At 46.8% G+C, this 22,381-nt stretch overlaps 1 protein-coding gene across 1 annotated transcript in view; it reads left to right on the top strand.

Annotated features, from left to right (window-relative positions):
* The window catches only part of LOC121837561 (venom metalloproteinase antarease-like TtrivMP_A), a 140,515-nt gene that overhangs the window by 17,646 nt on the left and 100,488 nt on the right, over positions 1 to 22,381 (top strand). The window contains exons 2-3 of the mRNA XM_042293184.1: positions 644 to 819; positions 13,567 to 13,659. Of these exons, the coding sequence (XP_042149118.1) occupies positions 644 to 819; positions 13,567 to 13,659 (269 nt within the window). The remainder of the gene's footprint in view (positions 1 to 643; positions 820 to 13,566; positions 13,660 to 22,381) is intronic.

Here is a 22,381-nt window from a genome sequence, read left to right as displayed (position 1 = left end):
AAACTATCATTCTAGTCAATAAATATTTTATTAAATACCAATTTGGTCTGTGTCACGCGTCTGGATTCAGGCTATAATATAAAGTTATATTATTCGACGTCCGAATGTTCGAAAGTGCCGCATATAAATTATTATTTCAATAAATATTAAATCAAATAAAAACTCGACTGTCGTTCGTTCCATCAAGTTTCTCCGCTGTCCAGAGGATTCGGATGTGAGCTTTTCTGGTTTTAAAATTAAGCGAGGATGCGTAGTATAACAATGAGCCTGAAATCGTGGCGCGCGTTAGAGAACGTTTTCGGTCGACGGCCACGGCACCCTTTATTTTATGGAGATCTTCCACAGTAAAATTGTCCAGCCAATTGCTAAGCATAACAGTACTTCAAGAAGCCAGTGAACGCGCAATGTATAGCAAAAAAAACGATTTAATTGTGGAAGACACCAGCGGTGATGTTTCCCTGTAAAAACATGCAAACAACAACCGAACCGGAAGTGTTCCCTGCAACATATCATGGCGGCACGGAGTGACCCCAATACCATGTATAAAACAGATTAGAGCGAATATTTCTGTCACTATTCTTGTAGGACGGTAAAGAGGTTTTCTATTTGACTATTAAGTTCAGCTTTATTGATGTTCTTACAGGTGAATCCCGAAACTTCGAAGTTGCTTATCCAAAGCTTCTAGAAAGCAGAGGCCTTTCGAGTGAAAAAGTGATCCACATTAAAGAAGGCTTAACACTTCACTTAGAAAAAAGTTCAATACTCTCCGAAAACTTGGTTCTAACAGACCTCAGTGGCAAGGAGCCAGTTGTAACTCCGGTAAGCATTGCATTTTAAACATGCCTTACAATTTAAATTCAGCCGTGAATCTTACCTGCATGGTTTAAAAAAATAATAAAAATAAATAAACATTATCGCATTTTAGAGAAGATACGCTCCACGTGGAGCGCTTAAGTAACGCACTGCACTTAAGAAGGCGCATGCTTAAATGTATGCTTTGTCTTTAAAAGATAAGCAAAGATATATATAAAAAAATTAGACAGCCTAGATAGGGAAAAGATGTAACAAATTATTTGGCAACAAAGAAACAAAATGTTTAGAGCTATATTGAAGGAGCGAATCGAATTTGTAGTTGGCGCCCGCGGAAGCCCCCACTAGTCGCGTCGTAGACCCGTGCGCCGCCGCGCTGCGCCATCGCCGCCACAAGTTCAGCACGGAACACATGAGCTGTGAAACTGGGCGCAGGGCACCACTCGCCGGTCGCCGCAAAGGCGCACCACACGCGCACCGAGCAGCTTTGTCTGTATCGACCAGATCCGAGGGCCGAGACGCCGCGCGGAAGTGACGTAGAGACGCCATCACCGGTTGCTATGTTGCTATGATACTGCCGCGCGGCGCCCATTTTCGTCGCTAATGTGTCCCCTGCCTTAAAGGGCAACTCCGCTTCTTTTCCAGTAGTGCATAACTATACAGTTCTCTTTGTTATCATCTACAAAACCCCCATGGCAAATATTACGACGGAATTCCGCCTAGAAGTTCATTAAAATCGCTGTCAAAGTTTGACAAGCACGAATCCGCTGGTTTAGGTTGAGACGTGCGGGCCAGACAACACTGCCCGGCTGCATTTCCGCTTCCTCCAAATTCCTTCTCCCGGCACGTCCGCGACGTCATCAAACATGTACAGCTTCTTTTTTTTTTTCAATTTTGTTTTCTTTCCCGGGGAGAGCACGGGTGGCGCCAGTGCCGTGAAAGACGTGAGTGACGCGCTCGGCCGGCCCGGCGCTCGACTATTGATACTACTGATAAGCCGATCGCCTCGTTGAGCGCGGCTTGTGTTACATCGCATACTTTTGAACACCAACTAAAAGGAGGAGAGGGAAGCTGCTTTTGTAAGAATTTTGAGTGACAGGTTAATCTTCTATAATCTTCTGGGAGGAGAATAGCGACGCCTGTGCTAATCCAGGAGGCACAAAGGAGGATCCTGATAAGAGGGGAGCTTCTTCTTCCCCTTGTATATCACGTGGGTGTACATGCTTAGAGATGCCGAATATACAATGTTGTCCGGCTTTGCCACCGTTTCGATTTCGGTTTGTGATCGTGGCTAGAGTAAAATTACACGAAAAATATTTTATTTTTCGCGAAACAAAGGATTGGGGATTGTTTTTGAGTGCTTCAAAAAGCAAAGTCGGCCACTATCTCAAAATTTTTGAAATTAAGCGGAGTTGCCCTTTAAGCATGGAACACATGAGCGGCGAAACTGGACGCAGCGCGGCGCTACGCACGGCTCACTACCTGGTGATACACGGCGATATCTGTGTATCCAAGACGCATGCACGCAAAAGCCCGTCGCGAGATCGGCGCATAGTTGCTCGTCCAACATTGGCACCGATTGTAGAGCGACTGGCAGTACCTCGCTTTAAGACGCAATATTTATACCCAAAACGTAAATTAAGGCATTCCGACTAAAAAAAACAAACAAATAAAACTGGAACAAGCGGCCTTCTGCTACCATTATATCACTATTAGAGCAATAAGGTAGAAGAAAGCATTACCGAAAAACGTGTGTTCACACCACTACCAACGCCGTGTTTGCTTTTCTTTTCTACCCGTTGAACTTGACATAAAAATTAAAAATGGAAATCGCTCCAATGAATAATTCTGTCGACTGTAGAAGCATTCATTCTAAAATTGATATTCAACGTGTCCAACATCGGTGAGGCAACTGGAGGCGCACGGCGTATCAGTCCCGAAGGAAACATACCACAGAACATATACGAACCCCAGAACGCCGCTACGAAGGCAATCAGAGGTCCGAAGAGGTCCAGATTGAACACGAAAGGCTGGCGCAAATCGCTTGTATGAGACGCGACCAGTTCTCATGAGAGTCTTGGCGCTTTCGTTCGAAAGTACATGGAGAAGCTTCATGGACTTTATGCCAAGGAAGTCACACCGAATGCATTAATTATTAGGTGTTGTGACCGTGCCATTGAAATGAGCACTTACAAAGCGTTATCCCCGAGCGTCATATAAACCTTATGCATGAGAGCAAATACCTACCAACGTAGTTCAAAGTACTAACCCAGCAGAGATATTCCGAAACTCAGAACACGTTTCTTCGTCTCCCGGCGGCATCCAATGTCTGGCTCGACAAACCTGACGACGCCAAAGGTCTTTCCTGTACAAAGTGCAGCGTCTCCGGCGTCTCGCCATCCTTTCTACACCCGTCGTGTTAACTGCTTCATCGACTTTGGCAGTAACATTCCGGCAAACAGATTCCCCACCCTGAACTCAAACCACCAACACCAAACCAATCTCGCTCGGAGTCAAACCGCCGCTTCTCGGCACTGTCGTTGTTGTTCGTGGAGACCCGCCTGTTGCTAGTTGAGATTGTGATTTCACAACACCTTCCGCGCCACTCCTGGGAGTTCAAATACCTTCGCAGACGACTAGACCGTTCTCACGGGAACGTTTGAGACGCACACAGCCCAAAACCCCAACCGAACCGATCAAAAAAACGGTCGGCATATTTGCTTCTCCGCTGCTCGCCGCTAGGCACACCGCGCGCAAACATCTGGCCGACCAGATTGGAGCGGCACCGCGCCGCAAAGTGCGCACGTCGCAGTGATGTAATGACGGCGGCACCGGCTGCCATAGATGCTGCGGCTTGCTGCCGCGCGGCGCCCTTTTGCGCCCCTCATGTGTTTCCTGCTTTACGCCGGAGTCGTTCAGCGCCGCCGCTCAAATCACCAGAACACCGACGCCGCCGCTACCCTTCGGATGTGGAGCGCAGGCTGACCGCGTTTGTCCATGCCGTCGCCGGAAGGGAACACTGCGGCGCGCCGCCACCGTTAATTTCTGACCTGCGCACTGGTCTATCACGTGGTGCTTGCGCTCTTCCGGTAGCTTCGTATGTGTGCACTAAAAAGTTGTTTTGATCAATCTTCGTTCTTTTGTTGCACTTCAAACAAAGAGTATTAATTCAGAGCCTATACGAAGCTTTCAGAAAGAACACGAGCACCACGTGACTAAAGTGTCCAGTTACGTGACAGTAGTGGCCACTTTTCCGCGGGCTCCCGCTGGCGCCAACTACATATTCGTTTCGAGTAGTAATTATAGCTCTAAAAAATTCTTGTGGATCTCCTCATAAATTTGTTTTAGGACATCCTTTTTCCATCCCGATTTGCTTTCCCAAACAGTGTGGAAGAAAAAGCTAGCTTGACTCAGTTTGGCATATCAAACAGCCTAACTTGGGCCGAATAGTGTTTTTCTCCAAGAGGCGAGACAGGGCTAAGGTATTTTGCATGGGGCCTCGCTGCCGGCGGAAAGCCACAAATTAATCTTTCAGTGCTTTACCTTAGGAGCGATAATGTAGCATGCAAAGGGTCCAATCAGCCAGATGAAAACAAAACCGCGAGCAGTGAAGCTTAAATGTGGTCTCTGTTCGGTGATTGAGGATGGAAGATGCAAGTGAACAACTGAATTAACCAGGCAGTAAGCTCCGATTCGGGCACTCTACGTGGTTTGGCACCGGAATGCTCAGAATCAGGAAATAATTGTCATGTTTAGTTCCACTTCAACTTTGACATCTCTTGGCTGTAGAGTCCTAAATGATCCGATAAAAATAAAAGTTTGCAACAGGACTGCGCTACCAGGGTTAAATATTTCATTAGCAATTATAACAGTGTCCACATTCTTTCCATGAACTGTAGTTCAGAAAGAAACATTGAATGCATGCCATAAAACATACTTATCTAACTGTAATGTTTGTCTACATAAGCTCTAAGCGTTGAGAAAAATACTGGATGTACCTAAGTTTGTGTTCTGTAGCATACAGTGAATGATTCAGAATCAGGGTTATCTTCGACAAGAAACCCGTAATCTTGATTAATGCACCGTTTGTCTAACTAGAAGGAACACGTGTCACTAGATTTATTTAGATACCAAGAAAACAGTTAATTAAAAAAATACGTACAGAAGTCTTCTTCGATACCCGAGTACACAAGTACTTCTCATATATTTTTTTTTAGATATTGCGTCCTTAAGCACTAACACATTTCATTTGGTCTTTAAGTATTCAGTTTCAAGCTGTTTCCTTATAGACGTTTGGCACTCCTCGCAAAATTCAAATTTCAAATGTATACAAACTTGAATTGGGGTACGCGAACGTAGTTTCGCAAGAAGTGTTATCTGTATATTTTTAGAGCTCAAGTTGGACGTGCTAAAACATTAAATAAATAGCAAAAACGGCGGTTGTGCAGTTACTATGCCCTATACCAGATTTTCGTCTTCTGTACAGTGGTTTGTGAGCATGATCCCAGGTGCTCATTGTTCATACAGTTTGTTAAAGGTATCGATTGCCCCGACTACATTGCTCATTGCCAACCTCTGCTCTTGGTTTTTTGCGTTTTCGCGCTCAGTAAGCCATTCGCGTGCGAGCTCATAAACCAGTATGCAGAAGACAAAGAGGCTGGAATGGGACATTGAAAATGCACGGGTGCCCAATTTTGGTATGTAAGTTTGGAATTCAAATTTCGCAAGGTCAGTCAAATGTGTTAGTCCTCACGGCCGCACCCTGTAGACCACCAAAAAGAGCTGATTGCTGTAAATAATCGGTAGTGTCAGTTATTTTTGTACTGTAGAATTTTATTTTCCTACTAAATGCCATAAACGTTCGAATAGCGTTCTAAATAGACGCAATATGCACAAAATACTTAGCTAAAATAATGCTTACTTATTTCAAATATACAAGCACATCGCAGCCACGTTTATTACGTATAACAAATAAGGTGAAACTAAGCAGAGGCGAAATATGCAACTGAATTCCTAGAGGTACTTACAAATCAAAAACGTACTGAGGAAAGAAAAGCAGGTTTTCGCAATGCAAACGAAAAACCTGTTTTTTTCACTAAAAAAATAGACTCCGCATCCATGAGCGCCCGGTCTTCGTCCAAATGCAGCGCCAGATTTTGAGTCGAGATGCAAAAGTTTTAGGGCTTACAGTCACATGATGCTGCAGTTCGAAGCGATTTTTGGAACTTTGCAATAAACCAACAGCGACCAGAGGAGCCCGGCCAATACATAGGAATAAATGGCAGAGAGAATAAACTTTATTTAATCAGTTTTCTGAAGGGGGGGAGGGGCCCTTAGTCCAGGGCTCCTGTGGCCTTCGCCGCCGAGCGGGCCCGGTCCACCAGCTGAGGCTGGTCATCCACGCTGGAGCTAAGCAGCACGGCCTCCCACTGCGAAGGAGTAGGGTGTGGGATAGTGGGATCGCAGTGTTTCGTTGGCATTTCCATACAGTGTGGTACAGGTTGGCGTACGTGCCGCAGAATGGGCATTCTTTGTTGTATTGTTCGGGGTACCAGCGGTGAAGTAGACTTCGGTGTCGATATTTGTTGGTTTGTAGTGGCCGCCAGACAACCTCTCTTGTGAGCTCCTTGTGCGGCGGGGGGAGCTTTTGGCGTTCTAGGCGATAGTACTCTGTGATTTCCGCGTACTGGGTCAGTGGGTGTCCGTCGCTCTTGGTCACTTCTGTTTGCCTGCAGTCCGGTGCTCGGAAGGTATTTGCTCGAGCGACAGCGTGGGCGCGCTGGTTGCCGGGTACAGACTCGTGTCCAGGGGTCCAGACCAATTTGACCGGGGGGAGCTTATCTCGGTGCTTCGTGAGTAGGACTTGCGCCGATTTGGATACATAGCCCGTCCGGTAGGCTCGGCACGCTGTTTTGGAGTCCGTTATAATTGTAGTGTATAGGTCGCTGTTGATGATGGCTAGTGCGATGGCTGCCTCTTCGGCTTCTGTTGGTCGGTTCGTTTTGATTGTCGCAGTGACGACGGTTTCTAGGTCTTGATTGATCACGCTCATAGCCGCTGCTTGTTTCTGGGACTAGTCTGCGGCGTCCGTATATCAAACCGCTGGGTGGTCTGCGTAGATTCTGGCGTGTGCCCTTGCCCTGGGTTGGCGTCTTCCTTTGTGGTGCTCAGGGTGCATGTTCTTTGGTATCGGTGCGACTTCTATGAGGTCGCAGACCGTTGCCGGTAGGGGCAGTGTGGGATCACCGTGTGTGTGGCCTAGGTATCCGAGTCGGCACAGCAGGTGTTTGCCGGTAACGGATCTTCGAAGTCGATACTGTTGTCCCGTCAGGTGGTCCTCGATGAGTTCACGTGTCGTATTGCTAAGTCCTGTGGCGTGTAGCTTCTCGGTGGCTGTTGTCGGTGAGAGACCCAGTGCCACTTTGTGGGCTTGTCTGAGTAGTATGTCGATCTTCTCTATCTCCGACGGTTTCAGGGGTAGGTATGGGATGGAGTACGTGACCCGGCTCACAATCAGTGGGCGGACCAGTCGGAGCGTGTCCTCCTCTATGAGGCCTCGATGGCGGTTGGTGATTCTGCAACACATCCTGATCACTTGACCTGTGGATCGCGTGAGGTGGTCAATGGCCGTTGTGGCACTGCCATCCTTCTGCATGTGCAGCCCCAGAATGCGCATGCTATCCACTGTCTGTATCTTGTGTTCATCGAGAGATAGCTCTATATGAGTTCTGGGTTTGCTGCACCCGGGTGTTTTCTTCTGAAAGATCATGAGTTCGAATTTGGTCGGTGAGATTGTCAGGTTGCCAAGCTGTGCGTATGCCTGTACAGCTTCCAGAGCCCTTTGGAGTGCCTCCTGCTTTTCTCCTTCCGAGCCCCTGGTTGTCCAAATAGTAAGATCGTCCGCGTATATGGCGTGGCGTACGCAGGGTATTGCATCGAGCCTGTCTGGGAGCTTGTTCATGGCCAAATTGAATAGGGTCAGCGACAAGACGGACCCTTGGGGTGTTCCTTGGTTCGGGGTGTCGAAGGTGTCGGTACGCAGTGACCCAATACCAATTGTGGCGGTGCGATGGCTGAGGTAGCTTCTAACATAGTTGTATGTCCGTTCGCCGCAGTTCGTGTGGGCGAGGTTTTCTAGGATCAGTTTGTGGCCGACGTTACCAAAAGAGCTCTTGAGATCGAGTGCTAAGATGGCTTGCGGTGTGTGTGCAGACAATGTGCCTAACAGCTCCTCCTTCAGTTGGAGTAAGACGTCTTGTGTTGAAAGGTGTGCTCTAAATCCAAACATTGTGTGAGGACAAGCCCCTGTGTTCTCGAGGTGCGGCAGCAGACGATTGAGCACGATGTGTTCATCTCCTAGAAAAAATGAGCCCCACTTTTATACTGAAAATCGAAACACTTGCCTTATATCTTTAGTCAGTCAGCAATAAATTCGGAAATTTGACATCTAATCTCATATGTTAATGCTATATTTAATCAACGCGTTGCTGAAGTTAAATCAAATTAAAACATAAACATACGAAAGAACAGAACAGCACGCACATCTTTCAAATTTTAATACAAAAATCTATTATTGTTGAAAATCAAAAGAAGTAAGGTTCTGTCCGTCCCTAAGTTTATTGTTTCCGTTTTATTTAAATTCTCCGGGTACTTGTTGAAATTCCTTTCACATAGATTACAGTTGCCAGCCAATTTCCGAAAGAGGCATGCTTTTACAAAATAAAGCATTTTTATCAAGACGTCCGGCATAAATCATTATCATAAATGACAGATTGTTACATGCATTAACTAAATAATCTATAATTCGGGTGCGTCCCATACCACGAAAATAAAAAAACAAAATAAAAAAAAATTTTCACTTATTTTAGATCAATTATGCCCTGCTGTGCATATCAGAGGGAACTTTGCAGGCGCTAAAACATTTGTCGAAAAGCATTTTGTTCAACTTTAACCATGCAATCGTAATTTATGAGTACATTGGGCTGAACTATGAAGACCAACAGCGCTCTGTGGGTGTCTTTGTACATGTTGTGCAACTTGAGAATGCTCAAGTTCTTTCCTGGCTTGCGGGAATGTGCAACCATATACATAGAGAAAATTGTTTTCTTGGTTTCGAAATAATATTTTGCTCAGATTTCGCACCACACATTTCATTTTATAACCTCGAATGCGTTTCTTGTCGCAAGGTGTTACCGCAGTAAGGAAATTTATTTTCGCGTAGAGAGCCCATTTTTTATCATTGTATAAATGGAATAGCATTTTCCTAAAAAAAGTTGCATGCTCCAGTTTAGTATAAGATGTAAACGCTATAAAACATTACATAACATTACATCAGGTATGAACATACGACTGTTTAAAAAAATGTTACGTTCATACGGGAAAACGCATAATCAAGATATGCCCCGTTCTTCAGCTTCCATATTGCCATTCACGATCCGTGGCACGTGCTGATAAACTTTAGGGAATGCACGCTTCACATACTTAACAATAGATTGGTGTTTCTTATTTTGCATAATGTTATTACAACGATAAAAAAAACTTTCGCGTCTATTGAAATAAAAATGTGTACTTTACAGTGACAACTCTGATTTAAAAAAAATCACGAGTAGTAATGCGTAATTTACTTTTATCTAACAAACTTTTGAGACATTTGTTTCTTCAGAATTGAAAATTACAACATTTAGTCGATTAAATATTTTGCTTTGAATTATATTACTTTATCCGTTCTGACGTAAATTATGCTTTTTTAAAACCACATTTCATCTAACAGTTCAATCTTTTATGACAATACTTGGCGCCACCAAAAACGGTTGAGTGTTCTACAATATTAGACTCGTATGCCAGTGGAACATCTTTGCCGTCGACTTCGTTGTATGATAGTAGGCGCGCTTGTCAGCGAAATGAGGGATGAAACGATGTCCTTTTCATTTTTCTGCACGCGAAACACATTACAGTGTTTGCGCTCGGGCGTGGAGTTTGTAAGTGCGTGAGAGTGACACGATAAAAGAACAAAAATAATTACTAAAACCGATGGGTTTTTTTTTTCTTCTCGCCAGATCTACTCGGGCAATTGGTCGAAGAGAGATTTATGGTTTATTTTTGGAGTCTTAAACTTGTCGAGGTAGATGATACTGAAAGTCCCCAGGCCTCCTTGAAGAGTGTCAAGCTACCGTAAATAAAACTAATTATCGTTCTGGAGAAGGTCGTCAAAGTGCGGATAAGGATTTGCATTGGCAATGTCCGATGTGCTTCGAACGTTGTCCTCAGTTTCGCGTTTGAAGACAATGAATGACCTCAATAAGCTGCTAAAGTGGAGTAGCCACGTTCAAATGATTCTCAGACTACTTGTGACTGCCGTCTCAAGCCCATACCCCATTTCCCCTCGCCATTTAGGAAGAAGTTATTAAGTTTTATCTTAATGTTCCTTTCAAAATAAAGGATCGGGGCGTTGCTGCTGGTCGCGATCAGGTCGCCGTTCCCCAGTTGTACAAAGTTAGCATGACTACAAGTGTGCAAAAACGCCCTTTCGCGTTAGCAAAGGAAAGCGTGATTGTAACAGACATACCGAGAATTCCCAAGAGAAGGCGAAATACAAACTGACTACACTTGATCAATGAATGTCGGCGACGGCGTGGGATAGAATTGTTTAGGGAGGCATGCGTTTCGATTTATAGCATATTATGCTTTTAATATAAGTATTAGCCGTAGAGGAACTACACGAAATTCCAAGAAATATGTGTGCGTGTTTGTGTTCATTTAAATTGATGCTGAATTATGCAGCAATATTTTTTTCGCAATATTGACGTTTGCGCAGAATGTTAGCACGACCAAATTGTTTCGAGAGGAAGGTGGTTCGCGAAACTTATATTTTCGTGTAAATTGGTATCTGGCGGAAGGGGGAATAGCGTTATGCGCCCATCAGCAACGCCATCGTAATTCAATTTCGTGTCCTTTGTTGCGACATTCTAATTGGCTGATGTTTTAGAAGTATAGGGTTCTGAAATTGTTTTAATATAACGAAATTTTTGAGACAGCCAGTTTTGAAACATTCATTTATATTATTTTTCTGGGCTTAGTTTTGCAACAATCTTTAAGTTATAAACACTTCAGTGTGTGGGTCTCAATACAAGTTTAGTTAGAGAACACGTCTTGCGTGATCGAGTTGTTTTTGACCTCGCGGATGAGAAAATTTACACCCCACCATAATGTTTTCACGTCCTTCTTCATCCATTAGTTTATTGCGGCACCGATGATGCGCAAATATTTAATTTATTTCAATAAGCAAGCGCGTAATGCTAAGCTTGTGTCAAGCCATCAGCGAAAGCAGACAGCAGATAAAAAAGAACCTTCTGTCGGAGCTGCTCGGCATTCCTGCTATGTGGCGTAGATTTCTCTGAAGTTTCCAATAAATGATAACCAAAAGATTCGAGATCAAAAATTATCATGAACAGTGACAACTAAACGTTTAGCGTACGCAGTCAGACTGTATTTCAATAAAGAAATGTGCACCTTTTGTTGCCAATTTGATGTTGTTCAGAGTAGGAGGAATGACATAACAAAATAAAAAAAAATGTCTATCATGAATTTTTTGCAAAAAAAAAAACATTGTCATGCATATGAGACGTTAAATCTACGTTGCTATTTTATTTTTGTGCGTTTCGGAAATTCACTGGTTGCGTGGGGGGGGGGGGGGGGGGGGGGGGGGGGGGCGGGTGCGGAAACCTAGGATAAAAATTCATGCCTTGACCGAAAGCTATATTTTCTGCATCGAATTTCAGTTGAGGAATGAAGGATGATTGAGGGTCACCGAAACATATATACTTTAGCACAGAATACGCCAAATTGTATTAATTTAAGCCGTGGACCGCCTAGAAGGCGGTCTAATTCCCAGATGAAATATGCACCTGAACAGTTTAAGATCGTTCATGACGGATATGTGTTACCTACCTCAAACGAATAAGTATGTGTGATATTTTGTTCATTTGACTGTGTCGTGGCGGCTTTGCCCGGCATACGCACTGAGCCCTGTATATCCGCGGATTACTCGCAGATATCCGCGGATATCCGCAGTAAACGAGCGGATGCGGATAAAATTAGACACATTTTGGCGGATTGCGGATCGTATGCGGATGTCAAGTGCTGCAGATGCGGATATCCGCGGATCCGGATCTAAATTTTTGCCTCGTGGCATTCAGTTCGTCGACTGACGTTTCATCTACAGATCGTTTTGTCGACATGCGACGTTTGATCGAAAGGCTTCTTGTGTTCGTTTCATCGGAAAACCTCAGACGTTTCGTCGCACACAACCCTGCTATTTTTGTAACAAACATTTCGCGTGCCGCCAGGATTACAGGTGGGAGGCGGGTATGGTTTCGTTAAGCTCGCCTTATGGAATCGCGAGCTAGCTTTTAGCGGCTTAGTAAAGAAACGCGTTGTCAACAGAACGACGCAGGGGCATGTGCCCACAAAGCGTACAGCCTCGACGAACCATGTGTCCATGAAATGCATGTCCATGAAAAGTTATCAACGAAACGTATTCCCACAAAACGCGTTTCGAAGAAACAATAGGGATCCTAAAAAAGATCTGATTCTCACTGGAGATCGCTTCAGTTAGAGGGTTTCCTCTCGTCAAAAATGCTATCTATAGAAAAAGTAAAGATTGCAGGGCATCGATCGTCCCGAGAACGATAGTACATTGGCAGGGAAAGAGCGGAAACTTTCTCCAGGCGATGAAAACCTTAGATATACAAGTCACAAGAAAGTAGAAGAAACGTCCCCCTCTCGGGAAAGAGTGATGTGGTCATGATTCCGAAAACAAAAGAAGTGCCTCGACATCCTTTTTGTGCACTTCTTCTGGGCAGAGTGTCGCGGACTCCTAGAACGATCGCATAGCTGAGGTCATTTTTCCTTCGACGCGCAGTGCCTCGGGAAGGCTGATCGCTTTTAATAAAAATACGATGAAACTCATATTGATAAAATGACATCTTTAAATGGTGACCCGAAGATTTTTTTTTACAAAGATAAACAAACAGCTTAAAAAGTGCCTTTTGTATTTTTTTCTATTCTCGCTTGATGTTGTTATATACAATAAATGCCTGAATTGCGAGACCGATCTGGTCCCACATTTTGCGGATGCGAATCGAATCCGGATAATCAAACTGCTATCCGCGCGGGGCTCTACGATGATACGCCATGGCTCCGTCCCGCGTTCTTAACACGGTGTTCCCAGCTTTGGCTTCCAGGCATTCAAATTCAATCTCGCTACAGGCAGAAGTTAATCGTTCTACGTTTTGTTATTTTTAAAGATGGTAGCGTCCTACCTATCTGTGTGAAGCCAGAGACAAGGGCAGGACATTGTCGCATAAAATTGTAAAGATAATGATTGAAAAAGGGTACGTGAGAAATGAGCTGTTAGTTTGATTCATCTCAGTACAAATATTTCTCTTGTGTTCGTTGTGACGAGCAATTACTGGAAACGACTTATTTTTCGCGGGCTCAATATTTCGCGATCTACGTCAAAGCTTAAGTTTTGGAATAATTCGCGGGTTCTAAGTTTCTCGACGCGGTGGGATCTGAATATAGATTCCAATGTGTTTACATTTTACTGGAATTGTTCGCGGGACCTACTTTTCGTGAATCGTAAGCGATTCGTGAAATTCGCGAAAAATAGGTCTTTGTAAAAATTGAATTGTTTACAGTGTAACGTTTCTAAAAAAATTGTCATATCTCATTCAGTTCGCGTTGGGTGTTTTTCAGATGAACGGAAAATATATGGAACGTAACCTGTACCATGACAAAGAGAAAATGGCGGCGGTTGAGGTGAAGGAGGAGAATGAAGCTGTGGAACTGGTAAGATAATTTTAAGAGTGATTTCAATGGTGCACAACTTCGAACAAACACTCATATTGCATCTATTCCGTGGTTCTGTTAGCCACTTGCGACGGCCGTTCCTCTTTCTAGAAGCAAATGAACGTTGCCTTCAACATAAACTTCGGCGCTGGTAGTTGTTTCGGTCACGACGGGTACGAAAACACTCGAACGCGGCGTCAGGTCTATGTCGTCGGCAATAAGTCGGACAGCGGCTGGCGTCGTTCTGGCTTCTCCCGGAGCCAGGACAGGCTATCGTAGCGTCAAACGGTTCGATCTAAGTCGATGACTGCTCCGCATTCACGCATAAAGTCCATACCGAGAATGACGTCTCTTGCACAGTCTTATAGTACAATGAATTTCACGGGGCACATCTCATCGTGGATTTCGACTCGCGCAGTGCACCTTCCGACGCGCGGGATCTGGTGTCCTCCGGCGGTTCATATTTGCGGGCCAACCCACGGCATCGCAACTTTCCCTAGGCGGCGTGAGAGCTTTCCACGCAAAATGAAGTAGTCCACGTTGATCTCCAGAAGGACCGATGTTTCGTGACCGTCGAAGATGACGTTGAAATCGTTTGGCATCTTTCCAGAATCGTTGTTCCTTTGCCTAGTGTTTTTAGAATGTGCACCCTTCAACGTTCGTGGAGATTCGTTGTGTCGCTGGTCTTCGGCCACTCTACCTGCAGGGGTTGCCGCGCTTAGTTTCCCAGACTAGAGGCGTGGGGCGAGAGGCTCTCCCGGCGTGGCCTGTGCATTGGCGACGCTGGACGTCCTGGTGACGGCGATCGGGACAGCGGAGACTGAGGTCGCCAAAGGTTCTCGTCGATTTACCGCAGTCGCTCAGCGTAGCGTAGGCGTGCGTCCTTCGAGCGAAAGCCGCGCTGCCCTACTTGTCGGTAGGGGCAATGGCGGTAGATGTGGTCGGTTTCCCTGCGGTGGCAGCATAGCGGCCGACGGTCGGCTGTTTGCCACACGGTCTCTCTCGGTGCAGGTTGTTCCAGGCGGGCGTACTGGGCCCGGTCGACTTTGCGTCGAACGTTTTCTTGCGTCGCGTGTCCCGTCGAGGCGGCGCCGAGTACTGACGCGGCACAACTGGTGGCCTCCTGTCGATTGCGGCGTACGTCACCGGCGGCGTTTCATCAAGTGCTGTTACTGCGTTGATTTGAGAATTCAGTTGAACGGCTCGCTAGACTTCCTTTTATATTACTTAGGTGATGAAGAGGGAAGCCGGGCGATCGGCAGCAAGCAGCAATCTTCTGAGCTCTTCCCTGATGACGACGCGGATCATGTCTTCAATGTCCGGGAGGAGGCCAGTTCCGGCGTCAAGGCAATAGGCCACAGGGGTGTAGGGTCGTTGGTCAGTCGCTGGTAGTGGGCAGCTCGCGCTTGGAAGCCACGCTCGATGTGTGTGGCTCTATCACGATTGCCTCGACGATCTCAGGCGGGTTTCGCGCAAGGCTTTCGAAGATGCTTTCCTCTACTCCTCACAGGAGAATGTTGAGCTTCTTCGCTCCTGGCTCTTGAGGATCCGCGCGTTTGAATAGTGGAAGGACGCCTTCGACGAAACTGAAAACGCTCTCATTTGGTTCCTGAATTCTCATCTGGAGTAGGTCTTTGACGTATTTCCGACGCTGCTGGCTCGCAAAGCAGTGGCGTAGCTGCTCTTTGCACGTTCCCAGGAGGTGACTGACGCTTCTTGATCTTAGAACTGAAGACGGGCCGTTCCATCCTGTGAAAAGTAATGTTTTGGACGCTTTGATCTGATGTCCATTGGTACGTCTGTGTCACCCATCCGTACTGCTGTACATAGTCGTAAATCTTCGCGAACTTCGTCGCGGTAGAGGGTCGGCTTCCGAGGTACGACGGAGAGGAAAACGACGGGGAATGTAGCTGCAGTGTTTTCGGTCGGCTGGCCCTGGGGAAACATCTCTGGGTTCGTCGACCTATTTCTTGGTTGTTTCACCAATGGACGTCTTCGTACCTCGCACCTCCACCAGGAAGGTCATATATAGAAAAGGATCGACAACTGTTAAAGGAAAAATAAAGATTTGATCGGCGAACTTCTTCCGTGAACAAATGAAAAAAAAAAAAAACAAGCGTCCAGAAAGTAGCAAGCGTCGGGGCGTGGGCGTTTCATCTCACTAGCGCGTGAGCGCGTGAGTGAGTCGGCAAGACAATGCTGTGCTCTATATTTATTGCACCGGGTATCTAAAAGATTCGGCCTCAAACGTTCGAACGTCGAACGATCAGAGACTGACTCGGTATTGAGTGTTGGCCTTTTTATCACACTTGGCATTATTAATATTTATGCCGTTGATATGAGTGAATTAATACAATCACGTATTATCAATTACCTAAGTGTGCAGATAAAATTTACACGCTGCCGATCGACACATAATGCTGGTACCGGACATTTCATCGAGCGCTAATTTATCGAATAAGTGCACATCTCAAACTTTGACTGAACGTCGTTTCAACAAATCGCTTGACTGCGTTTCATTAGATTTCGCTTTATTGCCTGCTGGAACTTTACAGTAGTTCTAGACGTTTTACACTTGTTTCGCAAATTAAAATGACACCAGTCGAATCTCAAAAATTAAAATTACTACCCTGGTCACTCTTTCGCCAATACTTGAGTGGATATGCGACTTACTGTTTTCTGATATGATTTGCGGTTGTTCTACTCTGTACTCCTTCTTCTCTCTTCGTCTCCCCATTTGTTCACGTCTGAAAGCTATTTAGAAAAAATAGGGTACACATATTTTCCACTGCGCTTTTTAAGTTTGTATTAGTACGTTTACTTTTACGATTAGAAAACATGAAGAAAAGGGAGATGCACTTTATTTTATGCGAAATAAAGACAGTTATTTGCTTCTGGACGGCTCTGTCCTTGCAGCAGGATACCTCTCTTTGACGACGGGGAAACACCCTTGAAGTTCCATACGTTCGTCATTGCACCCGATGATCACTGTTTTACAGACAGGCGGCTATGTGCTTCCGTATCTTATTGGCCACATTAACCAGCAGATGTCGTCAATAACTACAAAATGAATATCAAAACTAAAAAAGGCACAAAAAATAAAGTTTCCTATTATTATAACCACTGACAAGTTAAAGAGAACAGGAGAGGCTTCAGTTCTACCACCTCCAGCGGGACCTTTCAACCTGCGAAAACGCCTCGGCATCTGGTGCACATCTAGCGCGTGCAGCCAAAGCACGGGGGAAGATATGCAGCCCGTGCAGGAGTTAGGGCGTACGAAACACACGCCCTGCCGTTCTCACCCTGGGAAAGAAGTTTATAAAATATCATTATTATTACAACACTGCTATTCTCCCGGTGATAAGAGAAAAACTATTTTTTATATCCAGGATTCCGATTGCTCAACTGTGCGGTATTCGGCGGCAGTGCTTCAATGAAAGAGCGTTCGACGAAAACGCATTTGTTGAAATGGCGTTCGATGATAAGAAGGCGTTCGATCACACGGCTTTCCAGTATACTTAAGGAAGTATATTTGTAAAGTTCTTGTTTATCTTATCCTTTCTGCATCACTTAAACTTGTTAGTTGACCTGGATTAACAGGTGACAACAGTTCACATGCGCATACTTTCTAGAACTGGTGGTGCCTTTAATTACACGATGTACTTATCCAGTTTTCACTCGTTGTTTACACACACCGAAATTAACTTGTTTGTATGTCTTGTTGTTCACTTATGGTTGTTGTTGAACATCAGCAATTGTCGAAAATCTACCAAAAGAAAACCGACTACTTGTGTCCAGTAGGGGGTTCACTTCAAGTTTACTCGTATTCTATTACGTGATATTCATAACACATAAGTGTGTTTAAAAACATCCGCAAGTACCAAATCAATCCACGATATTACCGATCCTAACAGAATTAGTTTCACACCTACTGAAGTAATTTGATTCCTCCGTCCTCCGCTGCGTCATTGTTCGCACCTCAAAGAAACGTATTTCTTTTTTAATGAATCCTAAAATATTTTGCGCAGGAGAACAGGGTCGCACCAGAATCACGAAGCTATGTACTAGCGAGTTCATTTCTTTCCGTATTTTTTTAAAATTTTAACCACTCTTAAATTTAAGCTGCATTTCAATATATATATATATATATATAACGGGCATGGCATCCTGACGAAGGCCGGACTCCGGCCGAAACGTCGAAGATTAAATCGTCCGTTGTTGCTCTTTTCACTAAGGGTTTTTTTCTTCTCAGTTTTATATATGTATATATATAAATATATATATCAGTAGTGCATCCTTTAGCGGGCGGAGATATGTGTTCTTAGTCCGAGCTTTGCTGCTGTTACGAAGTACGTTGATGAAGAATAAAAACTTTCAGCACAGTTTCAAGAAAAAAAAATTCCCAAAGTTTTTGGAGCATTTCGGCCCCTTCTTCACAGGCGACCGTCAGGTGGACAGAAAAAGTGCTGCTGATGTAGGCAGGCTGAGTCCTGGTTTTTCAGTGATGTGGCAGAGTCTTGAGACGTACACGGCTCGGAGAGTTCCCGAAGACCTGTTAATGTTTTCTTTTGTTGTCTGGATGGAGCAGGATTCCAGGTGCAGTCGTTTCCGCCAGCGCCGCCTTATGCAGGGGATTTCGCTTATCTCAAAAGACTAGCAGTGACCTGATTCCGATTCGTGTTCGGCGGGGGCCCTTACCTTGAACGTAGATTTCTTCACATCGTATTTCTGGCGGTTCCGAGAAATATCTGGTTTCTTCCATGTAAGATAGCAGGGCAGTCCCCGTACGGAGTGCTGCATACGAGACCTTGAGACATCTCCTTTACCTGTCTCTTCTATGGGGAGATGGAGTCGGTGACGGATGGTGGAAACCGGCTCGTGAGTCACCGTGATCCCATGTTTACAAAGGACAGATCCGATGGTTTCCCTGACGTAGCTCACGTACGACAGGCAGACACAGCTAGAGTGAGCCGGATGTTGCAAATGCTGAGCATGTGAGGCAATGAAATACGACGTTTGGCTAAAACAAAACAACTGTATTTAAGATGGTTACAAGAATGGTCCTTTTGTTTTAACAGTTCTGTCGGCGTCTGTCCCGGTCCCGTTCCCCCCGTTTCTTTCTCGGTATTTTTCTTCCCCAATTCTCGGAATTATTCTCCCTCGTTCTCCGATCTCGGCTCCTGGCCTGTCCCCCGCTTTCCTCCTCCCCTCTTGCCCTCTCCCCAGTCCCCATCGTCGTGCTCGGGCTACTGGGGATGTCGGCTTGGGCCTCACCCGGCACCTGCTTCGGAGGACGCGAGCGGGGGCGGAAATAGCGTTCTCCACAATACGCAACATCCTCCCCCATAAATGAGCAGAATCCGTTCACTCGGATAGTTCAAGGGGGAAGAGGAGCTGGACGGGGCGCCGAAGTGTAACCCCGCCAGGAAGGCGTACCAAACACGAACGCACGTGGTTGTCCCGACCCCGCTGAACTTGTTCTACCCGCCTCGTCCTCCACATGAGCCGTGGCGTTTTGTTTTCATGAACGAGGACGAGATCCCCTTACCACAGGTCGTTCGTGCGTGTCTCTGTTGCTCGGTGTGCTGTGCGGAGCTGGAGGAGGTACTCATTTTGCCACCTCCCCCAGAACTGGTTCAGTAGTTTTTGTCGGTGTCGCCACCGTCTGGTGACGTCCCCGCTTGTCGAAGCTGGCACGTTTTCCAGGCTGGTCGATGAAAGAGCCGTCAGCCCCCCCCCCCTCCCCCCCCCCGCCCCCCCCCCCCCCCCCCCCCCCCCCCCGACAAAAAGTGCGCAGGCGTCAACGCCTCCTGCTCGTGTGGAGCGTCGTGAACGGGAGCCAGGGGTCGAGAATTTACGACGGCATCAACTTCCTGCAGGATGGTCGTCATTTCTTCGAGTCCAAACTTGTTTTTTCCGAGTATCACTCGTAGGCTCCACTTCACTGTCTGCACCATTCTCTCCCAGAAGCCGCCCCACCACGCTGCTCTTTCGGCAATAAACCTCCACTCGATACGATTTTGTGAGCAGTGGTCCAGGAAGTGTGGGTTCCTTAGCACGTCCCACATCCCGCACAAGTTCTTTGCTGCCCTTTTAAAGGTCCGTGTACACGACGCTCGGTAGTCCCCGACGTGCAGTGAACCGCTGAGAGGCCATAATGAAGGCCTCTGTCGTCAGGTTGGAAACGAGTTCCAAGTGCACGGCTCGTGTAACGGCGCAGGTAAACAGAGCGATGTAGGCCTTTTGGTCCTATGGGGAAGCCTTCACCAGTAGTGGTCCAGCAAAGTCAATTCCCACCACCTCGAAGGTGCAGGCCCGGTTGACGCGCTCTTCCGGCAGCGGAGAGGTCGGTGCGGAGGCTGGCCTTAGTCTTGCTCGCTGGCAGGCGTTGCAACGGTTTATTACTTTCCTGGCGAGTTGACGCACACGTGGTACCCAGTAGCATTCACGTACTTCGTTTAAGGTTTCTTGGACACCACCGTGCATCGTCCTCCGGTGCGCGTCGTTCACAATAAGTTCATTGAGGGGGTGAGAGTGCGGTAATAACAGTGGATGTCTGTCTGTCACATCGGTGTGTGCATTCTGAAGCCTCCCACCGACCCGCACTCGTCCATCCGCATTCACAAAGGGCTTTAGTAGCGCGGTTTCGCTGTTCGTGCTTCGGTTTCCACCCGCTGAGCCCATTTCCGCTCTGTATGCTTCTTGAGCCTTCACGATCCAGTAATTCTTGGCCTGCTCGACCTCCTCTGCAGTAAGTGTACCCCCGGCCCGTTCTTGCCTGTTTCGACTATTCTTGAATCAAAACATCCAAGTGGTAACCCTGAGGGGTCTCTTTATGCGACTGTAACTACTCAGATTTAGGAGCTCCGGCCCCTTCTCCTCCGCAGTGTGCAGCACGTGGTGTTCTTTCTTTCGTTCCTCTTGCACCTCTGGGATGCTGTCGTAGAATGCCTGACCCTTAGGCCAGTTGCAAGGTTCCGTTGAAAGCCACTCAGGCCCTTGCCACCACTGTTCGCTTTCGATCAATGTCTCGGCGCTAATTCCCCTCGTCAGCATGTCCGCTGGATTCTGACCTCCAGGACAGTGGTTCTAGCTTGCGGGGTCACTTGCGGACTGAATCTCATTCACCCTGTTTCCTACAAACGGCTTCCACTTCGAGGCTTGGCCTCTAATCCAGTGTAGTGGAATCGTCGAATCCATCCAATAGAACTTCTTCATATGGAGGTTCATTGTGTCGTTCAGATAGCGGGCAAGACGTGTCCCAATCACCGTTCCCATTAGTTCTAGACGAGGGAGTGTCAGTCGCTTGAGCGGCGCCACTCGTGACTTCGCGAGCACGAGGCATGCAGACGTGTCTCCGTCTTCGCCCTCCACTTGAAGGTAGGCGCACGACCCGTAGACGAGTAAGCTTGCGTAGCAAAGCACGTGAAGTTGAACCGACCTGGCGCTCTCCGTTGGGCACCGCATGGTGCAACGGCCAGAGCCTTCAAGAGTAGCAGTTCCATGCACCACCGCTGCCATTGCTCGGAAAGGTCGCCAGGCAGCTCCGCATCCCAGCCGATTTCACGTTCCCACAGCTGCTGGAATATGATCGTGACCCGAATCATGTACGGAGCGATAAGACCCAAGGGGTCGAATATTCGAGCCAATGCCTGTAGCACAAAACGCTTGGTGTTTGCTGCAGTGCTGACGAAATGCAAAACTCCTTCCATAGGAATCAGAAATTTGTCTTGGCTGTGCTGCCACACGAGTCCGAGAACTTTGCTTGGTTCTTGAGATGCTTGTGGTTCCTCGGTCTCATCAAATCCACACTGTAGTTCCGCAGCATTGGACGTCCACTTGCGGAGTCGCATTCCGGCTTCAGCCATGATTGCGTTGGCCTCATCGCGAATCTGGCTTTACCAACGTCGGAGGCTCCGATTAATAGGTCGTCCACATAAAACGCATTTCGCAAACGATCAGCTGTCTCCCTGTGTTGGTCCTTCACGTTATCCAGGTGGTGCATTAGAGTTGCGGTCTATAGAAAGGGGCTTGAGGTGGTCCCGAACGGCACTCCGGTCATTCTCCATTCTTCGATATTTGCTGCTGCTCCTGATGTTGGCTTCGTTTCAAACCACAAGAATCGGAGAGCATCTCTGTCCTCTGTGCGAACGCCTATCTGCAGGAACGCCTTCTCAATGTCAGCTGTGATGGCGACCTGAAATAGCCTGAATCCCACCAAGATTCCCACCAGGTCGGCGTTGAGCTTGGAGCCCTTTTCCAGATGTTCATTCAGTGGGCTGCACCCCGGCCTATGTGATGACGCATCGAACACGATCCGGAGTCTCGTGGTGCTGGAGCAGCTGCGTACTACTGCCTGGTGCGGCATGTAGTAAACTCGTTGAGTGTCAGCTTGATGTGCCTGCTCGGGCACCTTTTCCGCATGCCCTTCCGTCATGTAGCTCCTGATGGATCGGTCGTACTCATCGAGAAGTTGCTCGTTGCGGGATAGTCGTTTGAGGAGCCCCCCCAGTCGTTTGTGAGCCATAACTCGATTGTCTTGGAGGTCTTGTCCAGTTTCCTTCCACGGCAATGCAACCTCATAACGTCCGTCCTCCTTCGTGATTGTGCGCTCAAACTGGCTTTTTACAGACCCCAGTTCCTCGCTGACGGTTTTCGGCTCGTCCGTAATTCCGAGGCTATCAAGCTCCCAAAAGCGACGGAGTGTCACCTCATTTTCGTC

The sequence above is a fragment of the Ixodes scapularis genome, unplaced genomic scaffold (assembly GCF_016920785.2).
Source record: "Ixodes scapularis isolate PalLabHiFi unplaced genomic scaffold, ASM1692078v2 PGA_scaffold4__175_contigs__length_147842914, whole genome shotgun sequence".
NCBI lineage: Eukaryota > Metazoa > Arthropoda > Arachnida > Ixodida > Ixodidae > Ixodes > Ixodes scapularis.
This window is presented reverse-complemented; position numbering and strand designations above follow the sequence as displayed.